General features: G+C 42.6%; 1 protein-coding gene across 2 annotated transcripts in view; it reads left to right on the forward strand.

The window, feature by feature from the left end:
• The window catches only part of LOC309565812 (ribosomal protein S6 kinase alpha-4-like), a 91,222-nt gene that overhangs the window by 16,996 nt on the left and 51,410 nt on the right, over positions 1 to 22,816 (forward strand). Inside the window, exons 2-9 of one of the 2 annotated variants that reach the window (XM_082270817.1) lie at positions 7,821 to 7,895; positions 11,765 to 11,983; positions 15,789 to 15,904; positions 16,037 to 16,144; positions 16,837 to 16,917; positions 17,005 to 17,108; positions 18,928 to 19,072; positions 19,164 to 19,325. In XM_082270817.1, the coding sequence (XP_082126943.1) occupies positions 7,821 to 7,895; positions 11,765 to 11,983; positions 15,789 to 15,904; positions 16,037 to 16,144; positions 16,837 to 16,917; positions 17,005 to 17,108; positions 18,928 to 19,072; positions 19,164 to 19,325 (1,010 nt within the window). The remainder of the gene's footprint in view (positions 1 to 7,820; positions 7,896 to 11,764; positions 11,984 to 15,788; positions 15,905 to 16,036; positions 16,145 to 16,836; positions 16,918 to 17,004; positions 17,109 to 18,927; positions 19,073 to 19,163; positions 19,326 to 22,816) is intronic. The other variant, XM_082270818.1, reaches the window with a different exon arrangement.

Below are 22,816 nucleotides of genomic sequence, written 5' to 3' on the forward strand. Positions count from 1 at the left end.
GCTTCACTATGTGGATCTTTTAATTTTTTGGAGCTGCCAAGGGCCAATATATTTAAGGGGCCGTTATTATAGAGTGCTGCAACTGGCATCATTGAGAGGATCCATTGTTTTGTTTGCTCTGGTCAACCATTCATAAAGGTCACAACAGGGAGTCAGCCTGGAGGAGTTTCCTTTTGGTGACAAGCTTCCATTGACCCCAAAGGGGTCCATTAGTTTTGGTGAGTAGGGTCCCAGAAGGGGATCGAGACACCTGGCACCAGTTATCACCTTGGAGCACTTCAGCACTTTATTTGCAGTATCATCAGCACCTCTTCTAATATACTGTACTATACTTTGTACTTTTTAGCACCATTAGCACTTTATTTAAGTATTGCACGAAAGTGTTTATCTTTGCACTATTTTGCACAATAACATTGGATTTCTTGCAGTTTTGCACTTTTATTATGAATTTTAAGCATTTGTGCACTTTCTAATTATTTAATTTGCAAGCGCTGTGTTTGTTAGTCAGCTTCTAACTTCAGCTTGTTCAGTTAGTGGAGTTCCGGCCTCAAATACCTTTTTTAACTAAAAATACCCCTAAAATACTAATCCATCGCTCTTTACAGAACCGCTATTCTCATACTTACAAGGTGTACAGTATTGGATTTAAAGAGGTTGTAAACTCGTTTGCTTTTTTTTTTTTTTTTACACCCTGCAAGAGAAAGACATAATGAGCTAGTATGCATCGCATACTAGCTCATTATGCAATACTTAACTTAGAACGAGCCCCCGCCGTGCCGCTCACTCACCTCTATGACGGGCGACATGTCCAGTCGCCCGTCTTCCGGGATCGCGGCATCCGGCCATCTGATTGGCCGGAGCCGCGGTGACGTCACTCCCGCGCACGCACGCGGGAGCCGACAGTCACGGCACGGGACTCTGAAGGAACAGCACGATCGGCCGTTCCTTCAGAGCACATGCGCCAGTGACGTCACTGGCGGCATGTAAGGTAAATATCTCCTAAACGGTACATGTTTAGGAGATATTTACAGTACCTATAGGTAAGCCTTAATATAGGCTTACCTATAGGTACAAGTTGTAGAGGAGGGTTTACTTCCTCTTTAAGTCAAAATCTTACTTTTAAAAATGCTGTCTGAGCGCGGCCATCTTGGATGTGGGCATCTGAAGCCACAGTGTAATCTGCTGTGTCCTTCTTCCTGATTCCAGGGAGTGTTCTGGGAGTTCTTCCTGATTCCAGCCTCCTGGGAGTCCTGACAAACAGCTCCCAGGATGCAATGCAAAGGCGGAAGTGATGTCGGTGGCCGTGGTCACAGAGGGGGGAGAAGGAGGAAGTACAATCAAAAATGCCCTGAAAATAATGTATGGGACCCCCGAAAAAAATTGAAAATGCCCAATTGTTGATCAGCATAGCGAGCACTCCAGGAATCACTAAAGTTGCAAAATAGGCCGGAACTCCTCTTTAAGCTTTGACAAAAAGACCTGGAAGCTGATTTCTATGCAGAACTGCACCAGATTTTGCAATCAGATTTTGCAATGCCTTTTTTATTTTGCACATGCTCAGATCGCGGAGGCATTATCTGATGATCAGATTCTGCTTCGCGCTCTCTTCACATAATCGACAGAACACCGGTGTGAAGTATGTCGGCTCATCGTGTGCACATTGTATATTCTGCCCTCTCCCCCTGAAAAACTCCTTTCTTTATGTGTGAGGTCAATTGTCAGTGCAGTTTATTGTTCCCAGAGATTTTAAGTTGAAAAGTTGCAGATGGCATGACTTCACCTAGAAAGAACTTCTGATAAAAGTGGATTATTAGGGATATTGTGATCCCAATTCTTCGCCCTCCCCTAAATAAATCTGTTGGTCTTCACTGAAGCTGGCTACACACTATACAACTTTTATACAATTTTCTTGTAAAACTTTCCTTTGGATTTACCAAAACCATGTAATATATGGGTAGACCTAAACACTTTTTAATTTGTATGCAATCAGTCAGGCCTTTGCACTACATAGCTCAAGGTAAATCTAAAGGAAATTGAACAACTAAAGTTGTATAATGTGTATCCAGCCTTACACCCAGCCATATCACACGCAACCTATTCGTGTGAATGGGGAGTTGTACCTTCCCCACAGCTGTGCATAATACAATTGCAGGGTGGTAGTCCAACATTTAGGGCTTGTTCACACAGCTGATTACTGCCGTGTACAGAGCGAGGCAGAATCTGACGATCAGATTCTGCCCCTGTGCTTTGCAGATCTTCGGATAATACCTACAAGGATCTGCACATACGCAGTGTTGACGTAACGCCAGCTAGGTGACATCACGATTGCTCATACCCAGATCCTTGGAGGCATTATTCGACGATCTGCAATAATCGTCAGAACACTGGCACTGTTAAAATCATTATGATACCAGCAGCTGTGCTTTCTACTGTGAGTAAGCTTCTCTCAGTTATGTCAGAAACAACGGTCCTGCTACTGAAATGCACAATCAACTTCCGCCTATTGTATTACATGTAGTTACATAGTTATTCTGGTTGAAAAAAGACGCAAGTCCATCCAGTTCAACCAAAAAAAAAAGGGGGGGGGGGGTAATCCTAAAATCCCATATACACAATCCTATACTGTACCTGCAGTTGATCACATATTGATCCACAAGGGAAAATAGCTTGTCTAAGTTTACAATTTTTACCTTTTGTGGTTTTAAATTATTTAGCCCCGGTTCACATTTGTGCGATTACGGAGATTGCATGTAATTTGGAGCGCACTGCTCCTAAATTACAAGCAATCTCTGTGCGGTGCGAATTTCAGCCATACACTTTGTATGGCTGAATTCGCACCGCATCCGCAATAAACTCGCACATGAGGCTTTTTTTTATCCGCAGCGGAATCGGATCGCGATCCGATTCTGTGCGGACTTGCAGATCGCACTGCGATCGCAACTCGGGGGGGTCCTTAACTGTTAATTGACACCCCCAGCGTATCGCATATGGCAGTGTGAACTGCCAGAGGTGTGGATGCGATGCGGGATCACGCTGTATATTCGCAGCGTTCCCGCATCGCACAAATGTGAACCGGCACTTAAGCTGTAAATATAGTAGCCTGTGTGTCTTCAAACTAACATAAATATAGTAAATAAAAATGATGCTTGAAAAAAACATGTTTACATAAAAACCCTCCAGCAGGATTAGTAGGAGGCCCAGGATGAGCCTCTGCTATCAGTGCCAGCATCTTGTATGTGTTTTGCTTTGGCCAGTATCTTCTTTCCAGTCTGAGATTGCTGCTGGCTGATGACTGAAAAGACATGTGCATGCACTCCTTCTCACAGCGCTCATTAACAGTGTACTGTATCTGTGGAGAAGTGGAATTATCACTGTAGTACAGGACAACAAACACCACCCACTTATGCTCTTTTTCAGCCCATTGAATAAAGGGGTTCTTTACTTCTCAGAGATAACTGGGAACAATGTAAAGGAAGATAGCACATGAAGAGAACACAAAAAGTAATTATCTGGCAGAAATAAAAGTTTTTTTTTTTTTTGCTTTTTTGCATTTTTGAACAGATACATCAAAACCATTTCAATGGTATGTTAAACCGAAAAGGATCAAAAAGCAGAAGTTTATTGATAAGAGATGAGTGAAGAGGGCATAGAGAAACATTACAACTCACATTAAAAATAATGTTTATTTATTATTATCAAAAATAAAGTACAACAAATAACTATAATGTGGAGTACATCATATCATATAGTGTATCTCACAGAAACAATTTGTGGAAACAGATGTGGGTCAATCTGAGGCTGGATTTACGCGTTTCGCCCAAGGAAGAGCACTTCATTTAGAGAGCTGTCTCGCGGCTGTGACTCCCGTGCGCTTGCACAGGAGTGAAGTTATCACAGCACAGCCAGAGACTGCAAACCTGGAAGGAAGACCAGGTGGAGATTGAAGTCCTGTCAGCGGTGACAGCGTGCCGCAGGAGGGCTTCATTTTCCAGGTAAAGCCTGATACACACGAGACACACAGGCCAATATCAGCATCTGATCAGCGCTGGCAGCCAATGCCTGGGAGTGCTGGCTGGTGCGTTCTGGCAGGGGGGCAGTCCCCTTGTCAAAACACAATAGCTGATGGGGAGATCGCTGTACTAACATCACAGTTAGTATAGTGACCTCCTCCCGAGCTCCTCCGTTTTTTTTTTGTTCAGCCCACTGGGTTGAATGAAAAGAAAAAACGTAAAGTGTGTACCAGGCTTTCAGCGATGCATACTAGCACATTATTCCATTACATTGTAGGGGGTCTGTGAGTTTCATCCTATAATAGGTTTTTATTGTCATTATTTCCAGCCAGCCTATAATCCTGATGTAACGGCTTTGGGGTTATTGGCTGACCGCTCTGCTGTATATTAGAGGGCGCAAATTACTTGCCTTGCCCTGGGCGCTGACAACCCACGCTACGCTAAGAAGATTGGCTCCTAACTTTTTTTGCTGGCTCCTAGATTCATAGCTAATTTGTTAAGTTCTGCTTTAAACTTTTGTTGCTTACATACATTTTTACCTTATGCAATTGTACATGGAGCCCTTTGGAACACGCTTTGATTTTTAACTTCTTTCTTAATAAAACGTTAGTAAAAGAAAGTGGTGAATCTTGGTAAAGAGGCTATGTCTTTGAGCAAAAATAGAAATATCTAGTCTTGAGCAATAATAAATGTAAAATGTTGGGAGGTATAATAATTCCAAGACCAAAGCCATTACCTATAAAGTGTAACAGCTTAATTTGTCAAATATTTTAATGTAGAACTGAAAGCAAACTTATTTTTTCATTTTCTTTTTAATGGGGCGTTTAACCACTTCAGCTTCGGAAGGTTTTACCCCTTAATGACCAGGCCATTTTTTGCGATTCGGCACTGCGTTACTTTAACAGAAAATTGCACGGTCGTGCGACGCTGTACCCAAATACAATTGATGTCCTTTTTTTCCCACAAATAGAGCTTTCTTTTGGTGGTATTTGATCACCTCTATGGTTTTTCGATTTTGCGCTATAAACAAAAAAAGAGCGACAATTTTAAAAAATACCATCTTTTTTACTTTCTGCTATAAAACATTCCCAATAAAAAAATTTAAAAATTTAATTTTTTTTTATTAGTTTAGGCCAATTTGTATCCTGCTACATATTTTTGGTAAAAAAAAATCCCAAAAAGCGTATTTTAATTGGTTTTCGCAAATGTTATAGCGTTTACAAGCTACGGGATAGATTTTTGGACTTCTTATTTATTTATTTTTTTATTAGTAATGGCGGCGACATTGCAGCAGACAGATCGTACCCCTAACTGACATTTTTGACACTTTTTGGGGACCAGTGACATTAGTATAACTGCTGATGTCTCCCTGCCTGTCTGAGAGAAGATCCGCCTGCTTTGTTTACATAAGCAGGTGGGTCTTCTCTCGGTTTCCTGGATGATCGCGGGAGAGCAGCGGCAAACACAGCGGGAGCGCGCCGCCGAAAACCACATGCAATCCAATCACGTAATACTACGTGACTGGACGCAGCCGAGCCGCCCTGCCGCAGTAATATTACGGTGGGCGGTTGGCAATGGGGTAAACCCGTTGTTTTTCTCTTCTTGGTCCCATTGGTGAGATTTCCCTTCACTTCCGGTTCTATATGGCAACAACAGCCATATAAATGTTTACATTTTTTGCTCTATTGGTTAAACTAGATGGACTTGTGTCTTTTTTTCAGCCAGACTAGTTAGGTAACTATGTAACAGAAAGTGAGAGGAAATCCCTCCAAAGTGAGGGATCAACGGAGCCACCAGAAATAGTGTCCTCATTGGAAGATTTTTCCCTCTATTCCTGTTCTGTTGACAACCCAAAAATGGGGATTTAATTTCCCTTTCAGTGATTACGGTCACCAGGAAAATAGGGAGGGGTAAATCATACTAATGGGGCCACAGACAGCAATACAAATCTGATGGGTGTTCTGCTTCCTCTCCACTTTATCTAAAAGTTAAAGTGGAACTTTGCCCAAAACAGGAAGTTCTGCTCATCCTCTTCCCCCTCCTTCCTCCTCCTCTTCTGAGAGCGGTACCCATTTCTGATAGGTAGCCACTCCTACTTCTGCTTTTCTCACCTAGGCAAGAAGAGCAGAAGTTCAACTGCCCCCTCGCCCACAACCTCCTGGAATATGTCACATGTCCCAGGGGGTTGTGTGACCAGTCTGTGAGGGCAGCTCCTCTCACACATGTGCAGTGGGAAGCAGGCTGTGAAACAGATGGAAGTCACAGCCAGCTTCCTACCGCCAAAATGGTGGTCCGTGAATCCGAAGATCAGAGAAAAACCAACCTGGGTAAAGACAGTCCTGGACTGGTATTTGTAGCACCAGACTTTTATTTTTTTTTTCAAAAATGATCAAAGTTCCTCTTTAATCACTTGCCGACCGCCGCACGACTATTTACTACGGCGGTCAGCCCCTCACAGGCAGAGCGACGTAGTACTACGTCGCTAGCCTGTGAGGGTCTAGGGAGCGAGCGGACCCGATGTCACTCGGCGATCGTTGGTGCAGAGGGAGAAAGGCAGTCGGCTAATGTAAACAAGCCGCCTGTCATTCTCCCCTGTGTATGAATGATGATCATACGGTTCTACTATGTAGGACCGTTGATCACTGTTCATAGACCTCAAGCCACAGCCAATCACAGTTACAATCACGCCCCTAGGGACACACATAGCCCCTCCCTCTCAAAAAAAGTTAACCCCTTCACTGCCAGTGTAATTTTACAGTAACAGTGCATATGTATAGCACTGATTACTGTAGAAATGTCACTGGTAACCCCAAAAGTGTCAAAAATGTCAGTAAAGGGTCCGATCTGTCCGTCGCAATGTCGCAGTACCGCAAAAAAAATCGCAGATCGCTGCCATTGCGCGTTAAAAAAAAAAAACAACAAAAATGACAAAAATCTTTCCCTTTGTTAGTAAACGCGATAACTTTTGCGCAAACCAATCAAAATACGCTTTTTGCGATTTTTTTTTTTTTTTTTACCAAACATATGTAGCATAAAACAAATTGGCCGAAAATGTTAAAAAATTTTGATTTTTACATTTTTTTCTTTGGGGAATTTCATATTAAAAAATGTGAAAAATATTGTTATTTTTGCAAAATTGATGCTCTTTTTTTATTTATAGCGCATGATCAAAAAATCGCACAGGTGATCAAATACAACCAAAAGAAAGCTCTGTTTGTGGGAAAAAAAGGACGTCAAATTTGTTTAGGTACAGTGTCGCACGACCGTGCAATTGTCTGTTAAAATCACGCAGTGCCGAATCGCAAAATAGGCCCTGGTCAGGAAGGGGGTAAAATCTTCCGGGGCTTAAGTGGTTAAAAAGTTAGAATCATAAAAAGTATTGCTATTCAATGAATAGATTTGTGGCAGTTGTGTAATATTTTTTTTTTCTATCGGTACAAACAGAAATGTTCTTTCAAGCCTTAGGCTTTGGAATAATGAAAAACTTTATAGGGCTTTTTTCCAACCATTGCTACAGATTTGTGTTTAGAAATACTTGCTTCTAATATTTCACCATTAATTAAGATACACAGATTGTGTTCTAGCAACTGATTGTTTTGCTACGTTTACTTGTTACGAATGTTGCTGGCATTGGTGTTTTTCTTGACCTAGTTAAAACACGGGTAGTAACGTATAGTATTAGGAATTTTATTTTACTGATTTGGCATAAGACTTTGAATAATCTATAGTAAATGAGGAACAAGCGGAAAAACTGCTTTTTATGTATGTTTGTTTTTTAGATAAATAATTGATGTCTGTTTTCTCATGCAGTAGTAAATCTGACAGGACATGAAGACAAAGTTGGAATGGCAGACTTTGAACTGCTGAAGATTTTAGGAACTGGAGGTAAGAAGTGACACAACCTGCTTATAGTGCTTTCTCCATAGGAATATATGAAAAGTCCAGAGAGCAGAAACAGAAAGTTTGGCTCTCAGCAGAGTCTTGGTTGTTTTATTGAGGGTAATTTACTAAAGGCAAATAGACTGTGCACTCTGCAAGTGCAGTTGCTCCAGAGCTTAGAAAATGAGGGGAAGCTCTGCCAACTTCCATCATCCAATCATGTGCAAGCAAAAATGCTTTATTTTCCTGGCTCGTGATTGGGTATTCTTGGGTGAAGCTTTATCTCATTTACTAAGCTCTACAGCAACTGCACTTGCACTTTGTAAAGTGCATAGTCATTTTGACTTTAGTAAATCAATCACAGTGTTGCTGGGGTAGGGAAGATTTTCCTGCCAGTTTCAGACAGCAATAAAAACTTGATAGGTGATAATTTCTGCCTCCTTCCCAAACTTCATAAAATAAGTTCTGTTGGGAGTGTTACACATTTGCACATCATTTGTGGTCTGTCCTGTTAATTAAATCTGGTGTGTTTGATTACCCATGGCCAACCGCGCTATAGCCAAATGACGGCTACAGCAGGGGTGCCGGTGGCGTGTGGGCAGTGCATTTTGTGATCACAGTGTACTCCGGACACTGCTGATCACAGATTATGGTAAAGAGCCAATCGGCCGCTCATTCCTATGTGATCAGCTGTGTCCAAGCACTCCTTTCCTCACGCTGACAGTGTAAGGAGAGGAGTAGAGAGTTGATATCCGGCTTGTGTAAAAGGGAGATGTACACTGATTATCAGTGTGCTGAATATCAATGCAGTCCCAACAGTGCCCACCAGTGCTGCCAATCAGTGCCCACCAGTGCTGCCAATCAGTGCCCATTAGTCTGCCAATCAGCGCCCACCAGTGCCTCCCCATCAGTGTCACCTATCAGTGCTGCCTACCAGTGCCCATCAGTGCCACCTATCAGTGCAACCTCATCAGCGCACATCAATGAAGTAGAAAAATCACCTGTTTGCAAAATTTTATACCAAACTATGAAAAGTTTTTGTTTTGTTTTGTTTGTTTTTTTTTTTTCAAAATGTCCGATCTTTATTCGTTTATTTAGCAAAAGAAAGCTCTTTTTGTGTGAAAAAAATGATTACAATCTTTGTTTGGGTACAGTGTTGAATGACCGTGCAATTGTCATTCAAAATGTGACAGTGCTGAAAGCTGAAAATTGGCCTGGGCGGGAAGGGGGTAAAAGTGCCCAGTAGGCAAGTGGTTAAAGGGTTGGTTCACCTTTACCAAAAAACTGCCTATGCAGGTAAGGGGTACCTGTAGATAAAAACAAACTTTGACCGAAGTTAAATAATGTCGTTGGTATAGGTGTTGGCCATTTACACACCTCTTACCATTCACCTCCACCATCAAACCCCCTCACATGCGCTTTTTCTCCCCTGACGCAGTAACTCTGAGCTCAACATTTGAGAGCTCACTCCTGTGATAGAGGAGGTGAGCAGTAAAAGAAGCTAGGAGTCTCTTAACAACGTCCTAGCAACAAGGCAGGACAGAACAATGCGATCTCTGGAAGATTTTCAGACACTCTTCAGGGGTATGTAAATGACCTCCACCTTTAACAAGGGCATTATTTAACTGTTTTTTTTTATCTATTGGTGCCCCTTATCTGTATACAGTATCTCACAAAAGTGAGTACACCCCTCACATTTTTGTAAATATTTTATTATATCTTTTCATGTGATAACACTGAAGAAATGACACTTTGCTACAATGTAAAGTAGTGAGTGTACAGCTTGTATAACAGTGTAAATTTGGGGTTCCCTCAAAATGACTCAGCACTCAGCCATTATTGTCTAAACCGCTGGCAACAAAAGTGAGTACACCCCTAAGTCAAAATGTCCAAATTGGGCCCAAAGTGTCAATATTTTGTGTGGCCACCATTATTTTCCAGCACTGCCCTAACCCTCTTGGGCATGGAGTTCACCAGAGCTTCACAGGTTGCTACAGGAGTCCTCTTTCACTCCTCCATGATGACATCACGGAGCTAGTGGATGTTAGAGACCTTGTGCTCCTCCATCTTCCATTTGAGGATGCCCCACAGATGCTCAGTAGGGTTAGGTCTAGGGAAACGCTTGGTCAGTCCATCACCTTTACCCTTAGCTTCTTTAGCAAGGCAGTGGTCATCTTGGAGGTGTGTTTGGGGATGTTATGTTGGAATTCATGGTTCCTCAATGAACTGTAGCTCCCCAGTGCCAGCAGCACTTATGCAGCCCCAGACCATGACACTCCCACCACCATGCTTGACTGTAGGCAAGACACACTTGATTTTGTACTCCTCCCCAGGTTGCCAGCACACATGCTTGACAACATCTGTACCAAGCAATTTTATTTTGGTCTTTTTAGACTACAGGACATGGTTCCAGTAATCTATGTCCTTTGTCTACTTGTCTTCAGCAACCTGCAGGCTTTCTTGTGCATCATCTTTAGGAGAGGCTTCCTTCTGAGACGACATCCATGTGGACAAATTTGATGCAGTGTGCGGCGTATGGTCTGAGCACTGACAGGCTGACCCCCCACCCCTTCAACCTCTGGCAGCACTCATACGTCTATTTCCCAAAGACAACCTCTGGATATGACGCTGAGCACCTGCATTCAGCTTCTTTGGTCAACCATGGCCAGGCCTGTTCTGAGTAAAACCAGTCCTGTTAAACCGCTGTATTGTCTTGGCCAAAGTGCTGCAACTTAGTTTCTGGGTCTTGGCAATCTTCTTATAGCCTTGGCCATTTTTATGTAGAGAAACAATTCTTTTTTTCAGATCCTCAGAGAGTCCTTTGCCATGAGGTGCCATGTTGAACTTCCAGTGACCAGTATGAGAGAGTGAGAGCGATAACACTAAATTTAACACACCTGCTCCCCATTCACACCTGAGACCTTGTAACACTAACGAGTCACATGATGCCAGGGCGGAAAAATGTCTAATTGGGCCCAAATTGGACACTTTCACTTTGAGGTGTACCCACTTTTGTTGCCAGCGCTTTAGACATTAATGGCATTAGTGTGTTGAATTATTTTGAGGGGACAGCAAATTTACACTGTTATACAAGCTGTACACTCACTACTTTACATTGTAGCAAAGTGTCACTTCTTCAGTGTTGTCACATGAAAAGTTTTATTAACATATTTACAAAAATGTGAGGGGTGTACTCATTTTATGAGATACTGTAGGCAGTTTTTCGGTAAATGCTAAATGGCAGCTGCATAAACGTGTCACCTATATCTCTCACATGCATGTTCTTACACTATGCAAGTACCCCTGAGACCTCCGTGAAGTTAAAGACCAGGAAAATCCAATTTCGTTGTTTACCTGAGAATGCCGGCTTGTGTATTTCTCCACATCTAGCTTAATTTGGACTTTGTTTGTCTCATGTCTATGGGGTATAATTATAAAAACCTACTCTGTGCAGATGTCTCAAACATTTGCACAGCTGTCACAAATAATCGAAATAACTTGTGTAATATCTTTACTGTCCATAATATTCAGCTCCTGCTAGTGGCCATATTTCAGTCGTTTCCTGATTAAGGAATTTGAGGAAAATGCAGAATACTGCATTACAGTTATTATTCGTGACAACTGTGCGAATGTTTAGAACAGAATTTATTATAAATGGCTCCCCAAGTGTACTGTTAGACATGGCGCTTCAGGGTATTGAAATATACCCTATCTACTCCAGATCAGGGCATTAGGAAGCTCCTATGCTGGTGTTATGTTTTAAATTCTGTGAGCCTGACAAGTAATTCTGAAAGAATGAATGCTTCCCTTGTTTTGCTGTTGCCATTTTTTTCTTGCCTCATCTGACATTTGTAATATTTTTTGAACTCTTGCAGCATATGGTAAAGTTTTCCTTGTTCGTAAAGTGACTGGCTCAGATGCAAATCGTCTCTATGCCATGAAGGTACTGCGTAAGGCAGCTCTGGTTCAAAAAGAGAAAACTGCAGAGCACACACGGACTGAACGCACTGTGCTAGAGCATGTGAGACAGAGTCCTTTTCTTGTGAACCTTCACTATGCCTTCCAGACAGATGCTAAACTCCACCTTATACTGGGTAGGTAATGGAAACAGTATGCTTAGAATCACTAATGCTTTCTCGTTGTTAGAGAGTTAAGGATCTTTCCACCCTAATAACAATTAGATCCCTAAATTCAGGATTTGAAGAGCTCAACCTTCTCTTTCAGAAAGAGACAGTCACACATATATACTTATTTAACATCTTTTGATATTGGTAGGAGGCTTACTATCAGATCTCTTGTACAGAGGAATAGGTGAATTTCACACAAAACAATCCGAACCATGAATGCCATTGTGGATTATAGTAGAGATAACAGAAAAAGGGGTTTGGTGCAACCAAAAAACCGCGCAAGTGGTTCAACCATGTATATATATATAATCAATGAATATAAACATAAAAACATAAAAATTATGTGAATATATATATTAATATAATATAGATATTAATAAATATTTAATAAATATTAATTTAAAGGAATTGCTTCCTTGTAGTGAGCGGCAACAAAAAAAGCAAGGTGCTGAACAATTGTTTAAAAGAAGGGTAGTGTCGCGCTCAAACATAAAAGTGCTTGTGCAGATAATTAAACCTTAATTCAAAAATTCATGATTGGTGACAATCAAAAAATCTATCAATCTGTGCTCAACATTATAAAGTGCAAACAGTCCATATGCAGCATCAAACAGTCCACATCTCTTTGGTGTCACACAAATTAGCAGAGACTTGATGTTAGTGCAGATTAACCTTCACCTCCACACTTCACCCAGTGATCTAGTAAGGTACTCCTTACCGGAAATATATGACCCCTTAACCCGGGTTAGAGGAGCGCTGTGCGATCGGCAGTGCTCACAACCCCGCTGGATGTTTTTTATGAGAAAGGCGATTGTTTTATGGTGATTCGAGTAAGTGCAATACTTTTTAAATAAAGCGATATGTTTAGATGTACTGCACCATGAGAGTCTCTTTTTGTTCCACCCATGTTTGCCACCTGATCCGAGCTATGCTATAAGGGCTTGATGCTGGATTACCCACTGTGTAACAGAGGAGCTGAGGATTGTGTACTGAGTGGAGATATTGCCTATGTGACCCCCTATAATTAAGGGGTCATATATTTCCGGTAAGGAGTACCTTACTAGATCACTGGGTGAAGTGTGGAGGTGAAGGTTAATCTGCACTCACATCAAGTCTCTGCTAATTTGTGTGACACCAAAGAGATGTGGACTGTTTGATGCTGCATATGGACTGTTTGCACTTTATAATGTTGAGCACAGATTGATTGATTTATTCATTGTCACCAATCATGAATTTTTGAATTAAGGTTTAATTATCTGCACAAGCACTTTTATGTTTGAGCGCGACACTACCCTTTTTTTAAACAACTATAGTAGAGATAAACCTATAAAAAGTAAATGTATATAACTGTCAGGTATTTATTATTTTTATGTGTTAAGTCAATGTAGTATGCAAACATGACACAACAGAGAAAAAAAACAAATCGCCACTGCCCCCACCTATAACAGGCCTTTGCACCAAGGAGAAAATTAAAGGGTGACGCAAAATTCCCAGCTCAAATTACCGTCCAGCCTGCAACCAACCAAATTATCCTGTCTAACAGTATGCGTTAAAAACAGGGGTATATTTGGCACACATTTGCAATGCATGCGTAAGCTGCAGAGCCATTTCACGGCACCCCAGTATTACCTGCAGTCCTAACTCTAAATTTTGAGAGCCTCCGTAGTAGAAGCACATGCATTAAAATGAATAGGCAGAGGGCAGGTGAGCCTGGAGGAAGCCAACCCCTCCTTAAAGGCACAGGGGCACACTGGACACCCAGCATATAGCACAATGACAGCAAACATGTCCAGTGCATCCTCTGACAAGTATTCCAACAGGACAAACCAATGGCCACTACCCCCCACCTAAAACTAGCCTTTGCAGCAAGGGGCACATGGAAGGGTGATGCATGTCATGATACAACTGGGAGTCTGCATCTGCGAAAATAGTGACCGTTTGTTTAAAGTTTCAGATATTAAAGGCTATATCCATCTTTAACAACATGTTATATGTTACACCTATATTTAGGATGTACAATGCAACATGTTGCGTAGCACCCAAAAGACTCAAAGGGGTTGATTTACTAAAAATGGACAGTGAAAAATCTGGTGCATGTGTGCATTGAAGCCAAACAGCTTCTAACTTCAGCTTGTTCAATTAAAGCAGTTGTTTAGTTATCTTTTGAAAAATTAAAAATCAGCAGCTACAAAAACTGTAGCTGCTGACTTCTAATAATAGGACACTCATCTGTCCCAGGATCCAGCACTGTCCTCACACGACCGTTTTTTTCACTGGGCTTCGGTCCCCCCCGGTATACTTACTGTGGGAAGCTGGCTGTGACTGCTTGCGGCTTCACAGCCTGCTGCTCACTGCGCATGCGTGACGTGTCCCAGAAGGCTGCAGGAGAAGGGAGGGGGTGGGGGCCGGAAACTTCCACCTAATTCCAAAAGATCAGTTCAATCCATAGTCGGGTAGCCACATTTGAAGGTTTGTGAAATATCAGATCCTTGACCTAGTTTTGCAGAAGCAGTGAATTATAGTGCTGACTCATTCTTTCTCTAACTAAAATTAAATTGAAATATGAAACACATCAGTGTACTGAGATTATTGTTGATGGTCTTTTGTACATAATACACCAGCAGTTTTTTGATTTAATGCACCATAATAGCATCTGGGTCACGGTCTTTTAAGTAGGTAAAAGAATATTGCTGCACCAGGATAATAATTTTGGTGCTTTATACATAAAGATTAATAATAATACTCCATTATTGCCAAATAGTAAAAAATGTGGTTGATAAATATGAATTAGACGTTAAAACTCTTTGCACAGAATCAATAAATCTGAATTCCAGGTATGTTTTTTTTTTGCTGCATAGTTACATGTCCAGCTTGGACCGATGTATGTATGTATGTATATTTCATACCTGACTAATCCCTTTCTTCTTGGTCTTGTGTCAAGCAGCTGCTCTGCTGCATAGTGATCACAGGGTATCACCCACTCAGCATGAGAGCCGTTAGAGAAAATGCCTTGCAGTTTCCACAATGAAAGCAAAGCGATCTCTGATTGGTGAGGCGGTGCGCTTATGTCATGTTCTCCTCATCCAATCAGATAACGCCTTGTATTCATGGATAAAATGACAAAGCAATCTCTGTATGCCACCCATGCAGAGAGAGTTACCCCATGTTCACTATGTACTGAGCAGCTACCCTTCTGCACATAGTAGCCACAGGGGGTCGCTCACTCGGCACAGGACCTGGAGGATAGCAAGGATCACTGTAGTAGCGGCAGCCACCACAGTAATTTGCTGCTTCCTTAGGGATTGGCCAGGTATAGAATATGCATTCTTACTTTGGTAAGTGTAAAGTATCTCTTTATTTTATTCATGTGCTGGCTCAGACCCTGTGAGACAGGGCCATCAGAAGCTTCCCTGACCATAGCAATTTGTATATGTACCTAGTTCATATAAGAAAAATGAAGCCCATACTGCACAGCACGAGGGTGATGCCATGTTACTCCTGTAAAGATGCCATCCATACATACAACAACTCCCAGCACTACGTAGTACTTTTAACAAGTCTAAGTATTCGGTAACTTGTTTATTTTCAAGAGCTTTGTGTAGAGCCATAACTCTGTATACTAGTGCATAGTGGCTATAGTTTTTTTACTAGCAAGAAACACGAAAGCCCAGTAGCCTAATCTTAGTAATGCCAATGCGTAAAATATAATTTTGGCATGGCAGCAATGGTAGAACATAAATTTGTGACATATTCTCTCCTTGTATCCTTATAGACTATGTTAGTGGAGGAGAACTTTTTACTCATCTCTATCAGCGGGATAACTTCTCGGAAGACGCTGTATGCTTTTATTCTGGAGAGGTTATTCTGGCTATTGAACACCTACACAAGGTGAGATCATGTCTACCCTGCTTTATGCTGGGATACCTTTACTGCAGTTCATGTGATTTCCTCTCTATACATGGTGCTATATGGCTGGTATAATGACAGGGTATGTTCTTACTCTACACTTCTCCTCTTCAGTTGGGTATTGTATACCGAGACATTAAGCTGGAGAACATCCTATTGGACAGTGATGGTCATGTGGTTCTTACAGACTTTGGCTTGAGCAAGGAATTCATGGCTGAAGAGGTGAGAATTCATTGGTTTTAGATCTTGCACTTACATTCACAAAAGAGCTCTATATGTTACATATATGTAAACAGGAATACCATAGTCACATGAATAAAGTCTTTAGATTCATTTATATTGTGGTCTTATGTAGCAGAAAATTATTGAGGCCAGCTAAAGGAGAGCACATCATTTACATATGTAAACTGCAGAAGAAAAATAAATCAAGAAAATTAGGCATTCCACAAAAGTGAAGGGTCAAGAATCAGATAGCTGTAAAAGTCCCAAACACCAGAAGATGCTGATTTACTATTAAACGGTCATAGTCCATGTCACTGCTCACAAGCAAACCTGTGTCCTCTATCTCATGAACAACAGCCGGCAGATGCTGCCCTTCATACTGTGTATTAATTCAGCAGAATATGGGAGTCATGAGCCCTTTCTCTTCTCATTTAAATATATGCAAGAATAAGGCAGACCTATGACTCACGTTCAATTTAAAATGCTGAAATTCACTTTAAATGTTGGCAGTTTATTCAGTACTGCAAAATACCAATACAGATTTTACACAACACTGAGTAATGTACTGCAAGTTCACTCTTGTAAGAAAACGCACTCAAATATTACCATCATGAATGAATTCCTTATTCATTGTGTAAATGTTTTTTTCATTATATGTAATGTTGGTTTTTTTTTGTTTTTTTTTTGTGCAGTGTGAACGCACATATTCTTTCTGTGGCACAACTGAATATATGGCACCAGAAATAATCAGAGGGCAGGGAGGTCACGGCAAGGTGAGTCAGTACAAACATCATCTCATAAAAAAGCTATATTCTCTGGAATGAGTGTGTTATAATTATATTTTGTCTGTTATAATGCAGTCAGTGGACTGGTGGAGTCTGGGAATCCTCATTTATGAACTGCTAACAGGAGCATCTCCATTCACACTGGAGGGGGAAAAGAACTCACAGAATGAAGTGTCTAAGTGAGTGAATTAAATCAGTAAGAAAATAATAAGGGTGTGATGAGGAAGAGTTTATTAAAGTGTTACTAAACCCACAACAGTAAAATCTCCCTGTAGATGCAGAATAGTATGCTTGTTATACTCACTGTGTAACTTAACCGGTTGCCGACCGCCGCACGACTATATACTGCGGCGGTCAGCCCCGGCCAGGCAGAGTGACGTATCGGTACGTCACTCGCCTGTCACTGACTTGCGAGCCTATCGCGGGCGGGCGCGCGCCCGCCGCGGCTCGTTCACAGGCAAGTCAGTGCGTGTGACCGGCGGACTCGATGTCCGCCAGTCACACTGCGATCGCTCCTGTGAAGGGAGAAAGACAGAGCAGCTTGTGTAAACAAGCTGCCTGTCAGTTCTCCCTGTGTAAAAGTGAAGATCTGTCCGTTCTACTATGTAGAACGGTTGATCTTTGCTTTTACACCAATAGGAATGTCCCTACACAGTTAGAATCACGCCCCTAGGACACACTTAACCCCTCCCTGTCCAATAAAGTTAACCCCTTCCCTGCCAGTGTCATTTTTGCAGTAACAGTGCATATGTATAGCACTGATTACTGCAGTAATGTCACTGGTAACCCCAAAAGTGTCAAAAATGTCAGTCAAGGGTCCGATCTGTCCGCCGCAATGTCGCAGTACCGAAAAAAAAATCGCAGATCGCCGCCATTACGCGTTAAAAAAAAAACACCAAAAATGACAAAAATCTTTCCCTTTGTTAGTAAACGCGATAACTTTTGCGCAAACCAATCAAAATACGCTTTTTGCGATTTTTTTTACCAAACATAGGTAGCATAAAACAAATTGGCCGAAAAATGTTAAAAAATTTTGATTTTTACTTTTTTTTTTGGGGAATTTCATATAAAAAAATGTGAAAAATATTGTTATTTTTGCAAAATTTACGCTCTTTTTTTGTTTATAGCGCGTGATCAAAAAATCGCACAGGTGATCAAATACCACCAAAAGAAAGCTCTGTTTGTGGGAAAAAAAGGACGTCAAATTCGTTTAGGTACAGCGTCGCACGACCGCGCAATTGTCCGTTAAAGTCACGCAGTAAAAAATCGCAAAAAAACCCCTGGTCCTTTAGCAGCCAAATCCTCCGGGGCTTAAGTGGTTAAGTGAATAATTCTCCGCATTGTGTAAAATGGCTGTGTGATCCTGTATGCTCAGATCCTCCCCCTCCTGCACATTCACTCTGGACAAGTTCAGATAAGACACATTGATTGTAGTTCAGCTGCACATGCTCAATTTGGTCTTATTTGCTGGAAAGAAAGCTTCCTGGTTTGAGCTGAGCTATTCAGGTCACATGGTATTAACATCACACATGTGGGCGTGTACACAGATCCTAAATGACAACCGAGTCCCTCCCTCCTCCATGTCCAGTAACTAAAAAAGAACACAGTTGGTGGGAAGTCACATCTGGACTGATGGATGATCCGCCTCTCATAAAAGCATGAGGACACAGGCTATAGAGGATTTCAAGAGGCAGTGAAATCTCCTCCTACATGAACACTCTGGACCCTGCAGAGTGTCATGTGACCGCAGTATACAGATCAGTTAACAAGCTATTTAGCTGCAGTATTTTAATGTAAAAAGATTATTTATAATCTTTTATAAGCCATGGGCAGTGCGGGGGGGCTGATGAACATTTTTTATATTACTGGGTTTAGTAACACTTTAAGGAAGGGTTTGGTAGATTTCGGAAAATATGGATACGTGTATTTTCTCTTGAAAGTAAAAGAGTGAAGAATGGGTAACAATACTGCATGACATGAGAACTATGTTTATCACAGACGGATCCTGAAGATGGAGCCCTCGTATTCCTCATCTTTAAGTTTGGAGGCTCGAGATCTTCTTCAAAAGTTGCTCCGCAAGGATCCAAAAAAACGACTTGGAGCAGAGGGTGCTTTCCAAATTAAGGAACACCCATTCTTTAGGGTGAGGAGACACCGTCCAATGTTTTACTACCTTTAGGGGCTCATTCTTGTGTGAAGCATGGTCTGTAACCTTTTTTTTTTCTATAATATAGGGTCTGGACTGGGAAGCTCTGGCTCTGCGGAAAGTTAATCCTCCATTCCGCCCCTCTATACGCAGCGAAACAGATGTCAGTAATTTTTCAGATGAATTTACAAGTTTAGACCCTGTGTACTCTCCAGCAGCAACTCCACCTTCTGGGGCACGTATATTCAAGGTCTGCTCAATTCTAGTTCTACACATTCAGAATTTTTAAAAATGTATGCCAATGTTGTCCTTTTTACTCTTCCAACATAGATTCCTCCTATGAATAACCCTCTGTGTGAGAATAACAACTTTCATGCTGCTGCTTTATGAATAATGGGTTTTGTGAATTGTGCCAAACGCATTGTGGAGCACACTTCCTCGTGCCTTTCACCCATCTATGTAGCTATGACCATATTTACATATTTCCAGTTATTTTGGTTGCAAATTATTAAAAGAACAGTATCCACCATATGTGAGTGAAAGGGTTAAAGCCCAAATCCAGGGAAAAAAACAACCTTGCAGTGCTATCACTTTATTAGCAAGTTATTGCACCAACACTTTCAAGCACAATGCTTATTTTGTGTCATATTACTTATATAAAATGTTTTTTCTCTTTCGTTCATTGACGGACACAGCTCCTGATCTTCTTAACCATTGGGTTATACTGCCCCCTACAGGAGCAGGACACTAGGCAGAATAAAAGTCTGGCTACGCCTATGGGCAGTCCTAGGGGGTATACTCCCTTTCTCTGCTATAGGTACTCAGTTTATTTCTGCCTAGTCAGGAGTAAGGACCTAGTTCCTTGCTGGGATCTCTGGTCCTGTCAATTCTTTCATTTTAGATAGAATTTTTTCTCCTGTTTTTTTCCTGTGATATCTACAATCAACTGCCAGACTGGGCAACAGGCTGGATAATCTGGATCCAGTGGTCACCCTAGTCTGGCCAGCGAGCGCGTGCAGAACTCAGCTCCACGCTAGGTCAGCCGCGACAGAGCCCCACCAGAAGGGGGCTGGCCTTCGAGTTAAACGCCACACGAGTTTACATACGACCTGGTTTCGGCCTGAGTTGCAGCGTTCCTCCTGTCCGACAGCTCCCCATTTTGATGGCGAGGGGTTCTGTCTGGAGCAGTGCCGGTCTGGTTCCTGGTATGGTGAGTAGCTGTCCCTCCTCTCCCCCTGAAAGGTTTTGGGGTGGACATGGCCTCCTTCTTGGGACGGTTGGACCCCTGGGTTCCCCTTTTTCTGGTTTCCCCTGGGTTCTCCCCCTGGTCCAGGGGCTGCAGTTTATCTGTGATGCCTCTTTGAATGTGGCTCCCTTAGTGGCTCGGCTCTGTTTCGACAGTAGTCCTTCGGCGTGTCTTTTGGCTCAAATGCTGGTCTGCGGACCAGACTTCTAAAAAGGCCTTGACTGATCTTTCCTTTCAAGGAGATCGCCTGTTTGGTGCTACCCTGGATGTCATGATTAAAGGTTTCACAGGGGGAAGAGTACCTTTCTTCCACAGGCTACTAAGGGCCAGGACCCTCGTTGTAGATGTGGGTCCTCCTTCTTGGCTCATAAGAAGTTGTTTCATCCCTCAGTGTCGACTGGCAAGGGATCAGAGCCCTTCTAGGCCTCCTCTACAGGATCCAAGCGAACTAGGTCTGGCAAATCAGGTGCGGGCTTCTCCAGACCTGTGGACAATGCCCCTTCAGCAGGAAGTTGCGCCCTCACCCGTATCTGGGGAGGGGGGACTTTTTTGCTGTTTCCCAAACCAGTGGACTCCCCTGGTTTAAAAAAAAGTGGGTTCACAAGTTCATTCGTCCGGCTACAAGATCGAGTTTCATTCTTACATTCTGGTAAGGTTCTTCTTTCCGTCATTCGTATGTCCCTGGTCCACTTACAGGCTCCTTTTGAGGCGGTGCAAGACCTTTTACTTTACGGGTAATGGTCATGGTTCTGACTTCAGAACGTTTTCAGGGGTTTTACTCAAACCTGTTTACAGTCCCCAAGAAGGAAGGCAAGGTGCGTTTAATTCTGGACCTCAAGGCACTAAACTGCTTTGTGTGGGTGCAAAAGTTTAGAATGGAGTCCGTTCGCACAGTAATGACATCCCTGCATCAGGGGGATTTTCTTGCCTCCATCGACGTCAAGGACGCTTACCTTCACATTCCAATATGTGTTGGTCTCCAGCGCTTCCTCCGCTTTGCCGTGGGAGAGGAGCATTATCAGTTTGTGGCATTATCTTTTGGTCTTGCCTCTGCTTCTCGGGTCTTTATGAAAGTGTTGCCGCAAAATAACGCAACACAGCCATTAATGTCTAAACCACTGGCAACAAAAGTGAGTACACCCCTAAGTGAAAATGTCCAAATTGGGCCCAAAGTGTCAATATTTTGTGTGCCAACCATTATTTTCCAGCACTGCCTTAACACTCTTGGGCATGGAGTTCATCAGAGTCTCACAGGTTGCCACTGGAGCCCTCTTCCACTCCTCCATGACAACATCTCGGAGCTGGTGGATGTTAGATACCTTGCGCTCCTCCACTTTCTGTTTGAGGAGGCCCCACAGATGCTCAATGTGATTTAGGTCTGGAGATATGCTTGGCCAGTCCATCACCTTTACCCTCAGCTTCTTTAGCAAGGCAGTGGTTGTCTTGGAGGTGTTTGGGGTTGTTATCATGTTGGAATACTGCCCTGCAGCCCAGTCTCTTAAGGGAGGGGATCATGCTCTGCTTCAGTATGTCACAGTACATGTTGGCATTCATGGTTTCCTCAATGAACTATAGCTCCCCAGTGTCGGCAGCACTCATGCAGCCCCGGACCATGACACTCCCACCACCATGCTTGACTGCAGGCATGACACACTTGTCTATGTACTCCTCACCTGGTTGCCGCCACACACACTTGACACCATCTGAACCACATAAGTTTATCTTGGTCTCATCAGACCACAGGACATGGTTCCAGTAATCCATGTCCTTCGTCTACTTGTCTGCACCAAACTGCTTGTGGGCTTTTTTTTTGCATCATCTTTAGAAGAGTCTTCCTTCTGGGATGACAGCCATGCAGACCAATTTGATGCAGTGTGCGGTGTATGGTCTGAGCACTGACAGGCTGACTCCCCACTCCTTCAACCTTTGTAGCAATGCTGGCAGCACTCATACGTTTACTTCCCAAAGACAACCTCTAGCTATGATGCTGAGCATGTGCACTCAACTTCTTTGGTCGACCATGGCCAGGCCTGTTCTAAGTGGAACCTGTCCTGTTACACCGCTGTATGGTCGTGGCCACCATGCTGCAGCTCAGTTTCAGGGTCTTTGCAATCTTCTTATAGTCTAGGCCAGGAGTTCCCGGTCTATGCAGACAGTGACAGCCGGGCCGGCATCGGTGGCACACTGTGCTACAAGGAGCAGACAGGGCCTTGAGCTCCATTGACGCTTTGACCCCACCCCTTGTCATGCGTGCTGTGTTCTGTACGGGAGGTGGCACCTCGGGGTAGGAGTCGGACTGCACAGTGGAGCCATTATCAGAGTGCATCAGATCGGAGCTGAGCTGGCCAGGACCATTCACCAGGTAGGTCTTTCTCTTCCATTGGCTTCCCAATTCACATAGGTAGAGACTGAGTTTAAAAACCCTGACCAGTACAGGCTGTGGCTTTATATTTTATTTTTTTTTTTTAGAGAGCAGCATGGGCCACCAGACACTG

Source organism: Pelophylax lessonae (assembly GCF_965119305.1).
Source record: "Pelophylax lessonae genome assembly, chromosome: 10".
Classification (NCBI taxonomy): Eukaryota; Metazoa; Chordata; class Amphibia; order Anura; family Ranidae; genus Pelophylax; species Pelophylax lessonae.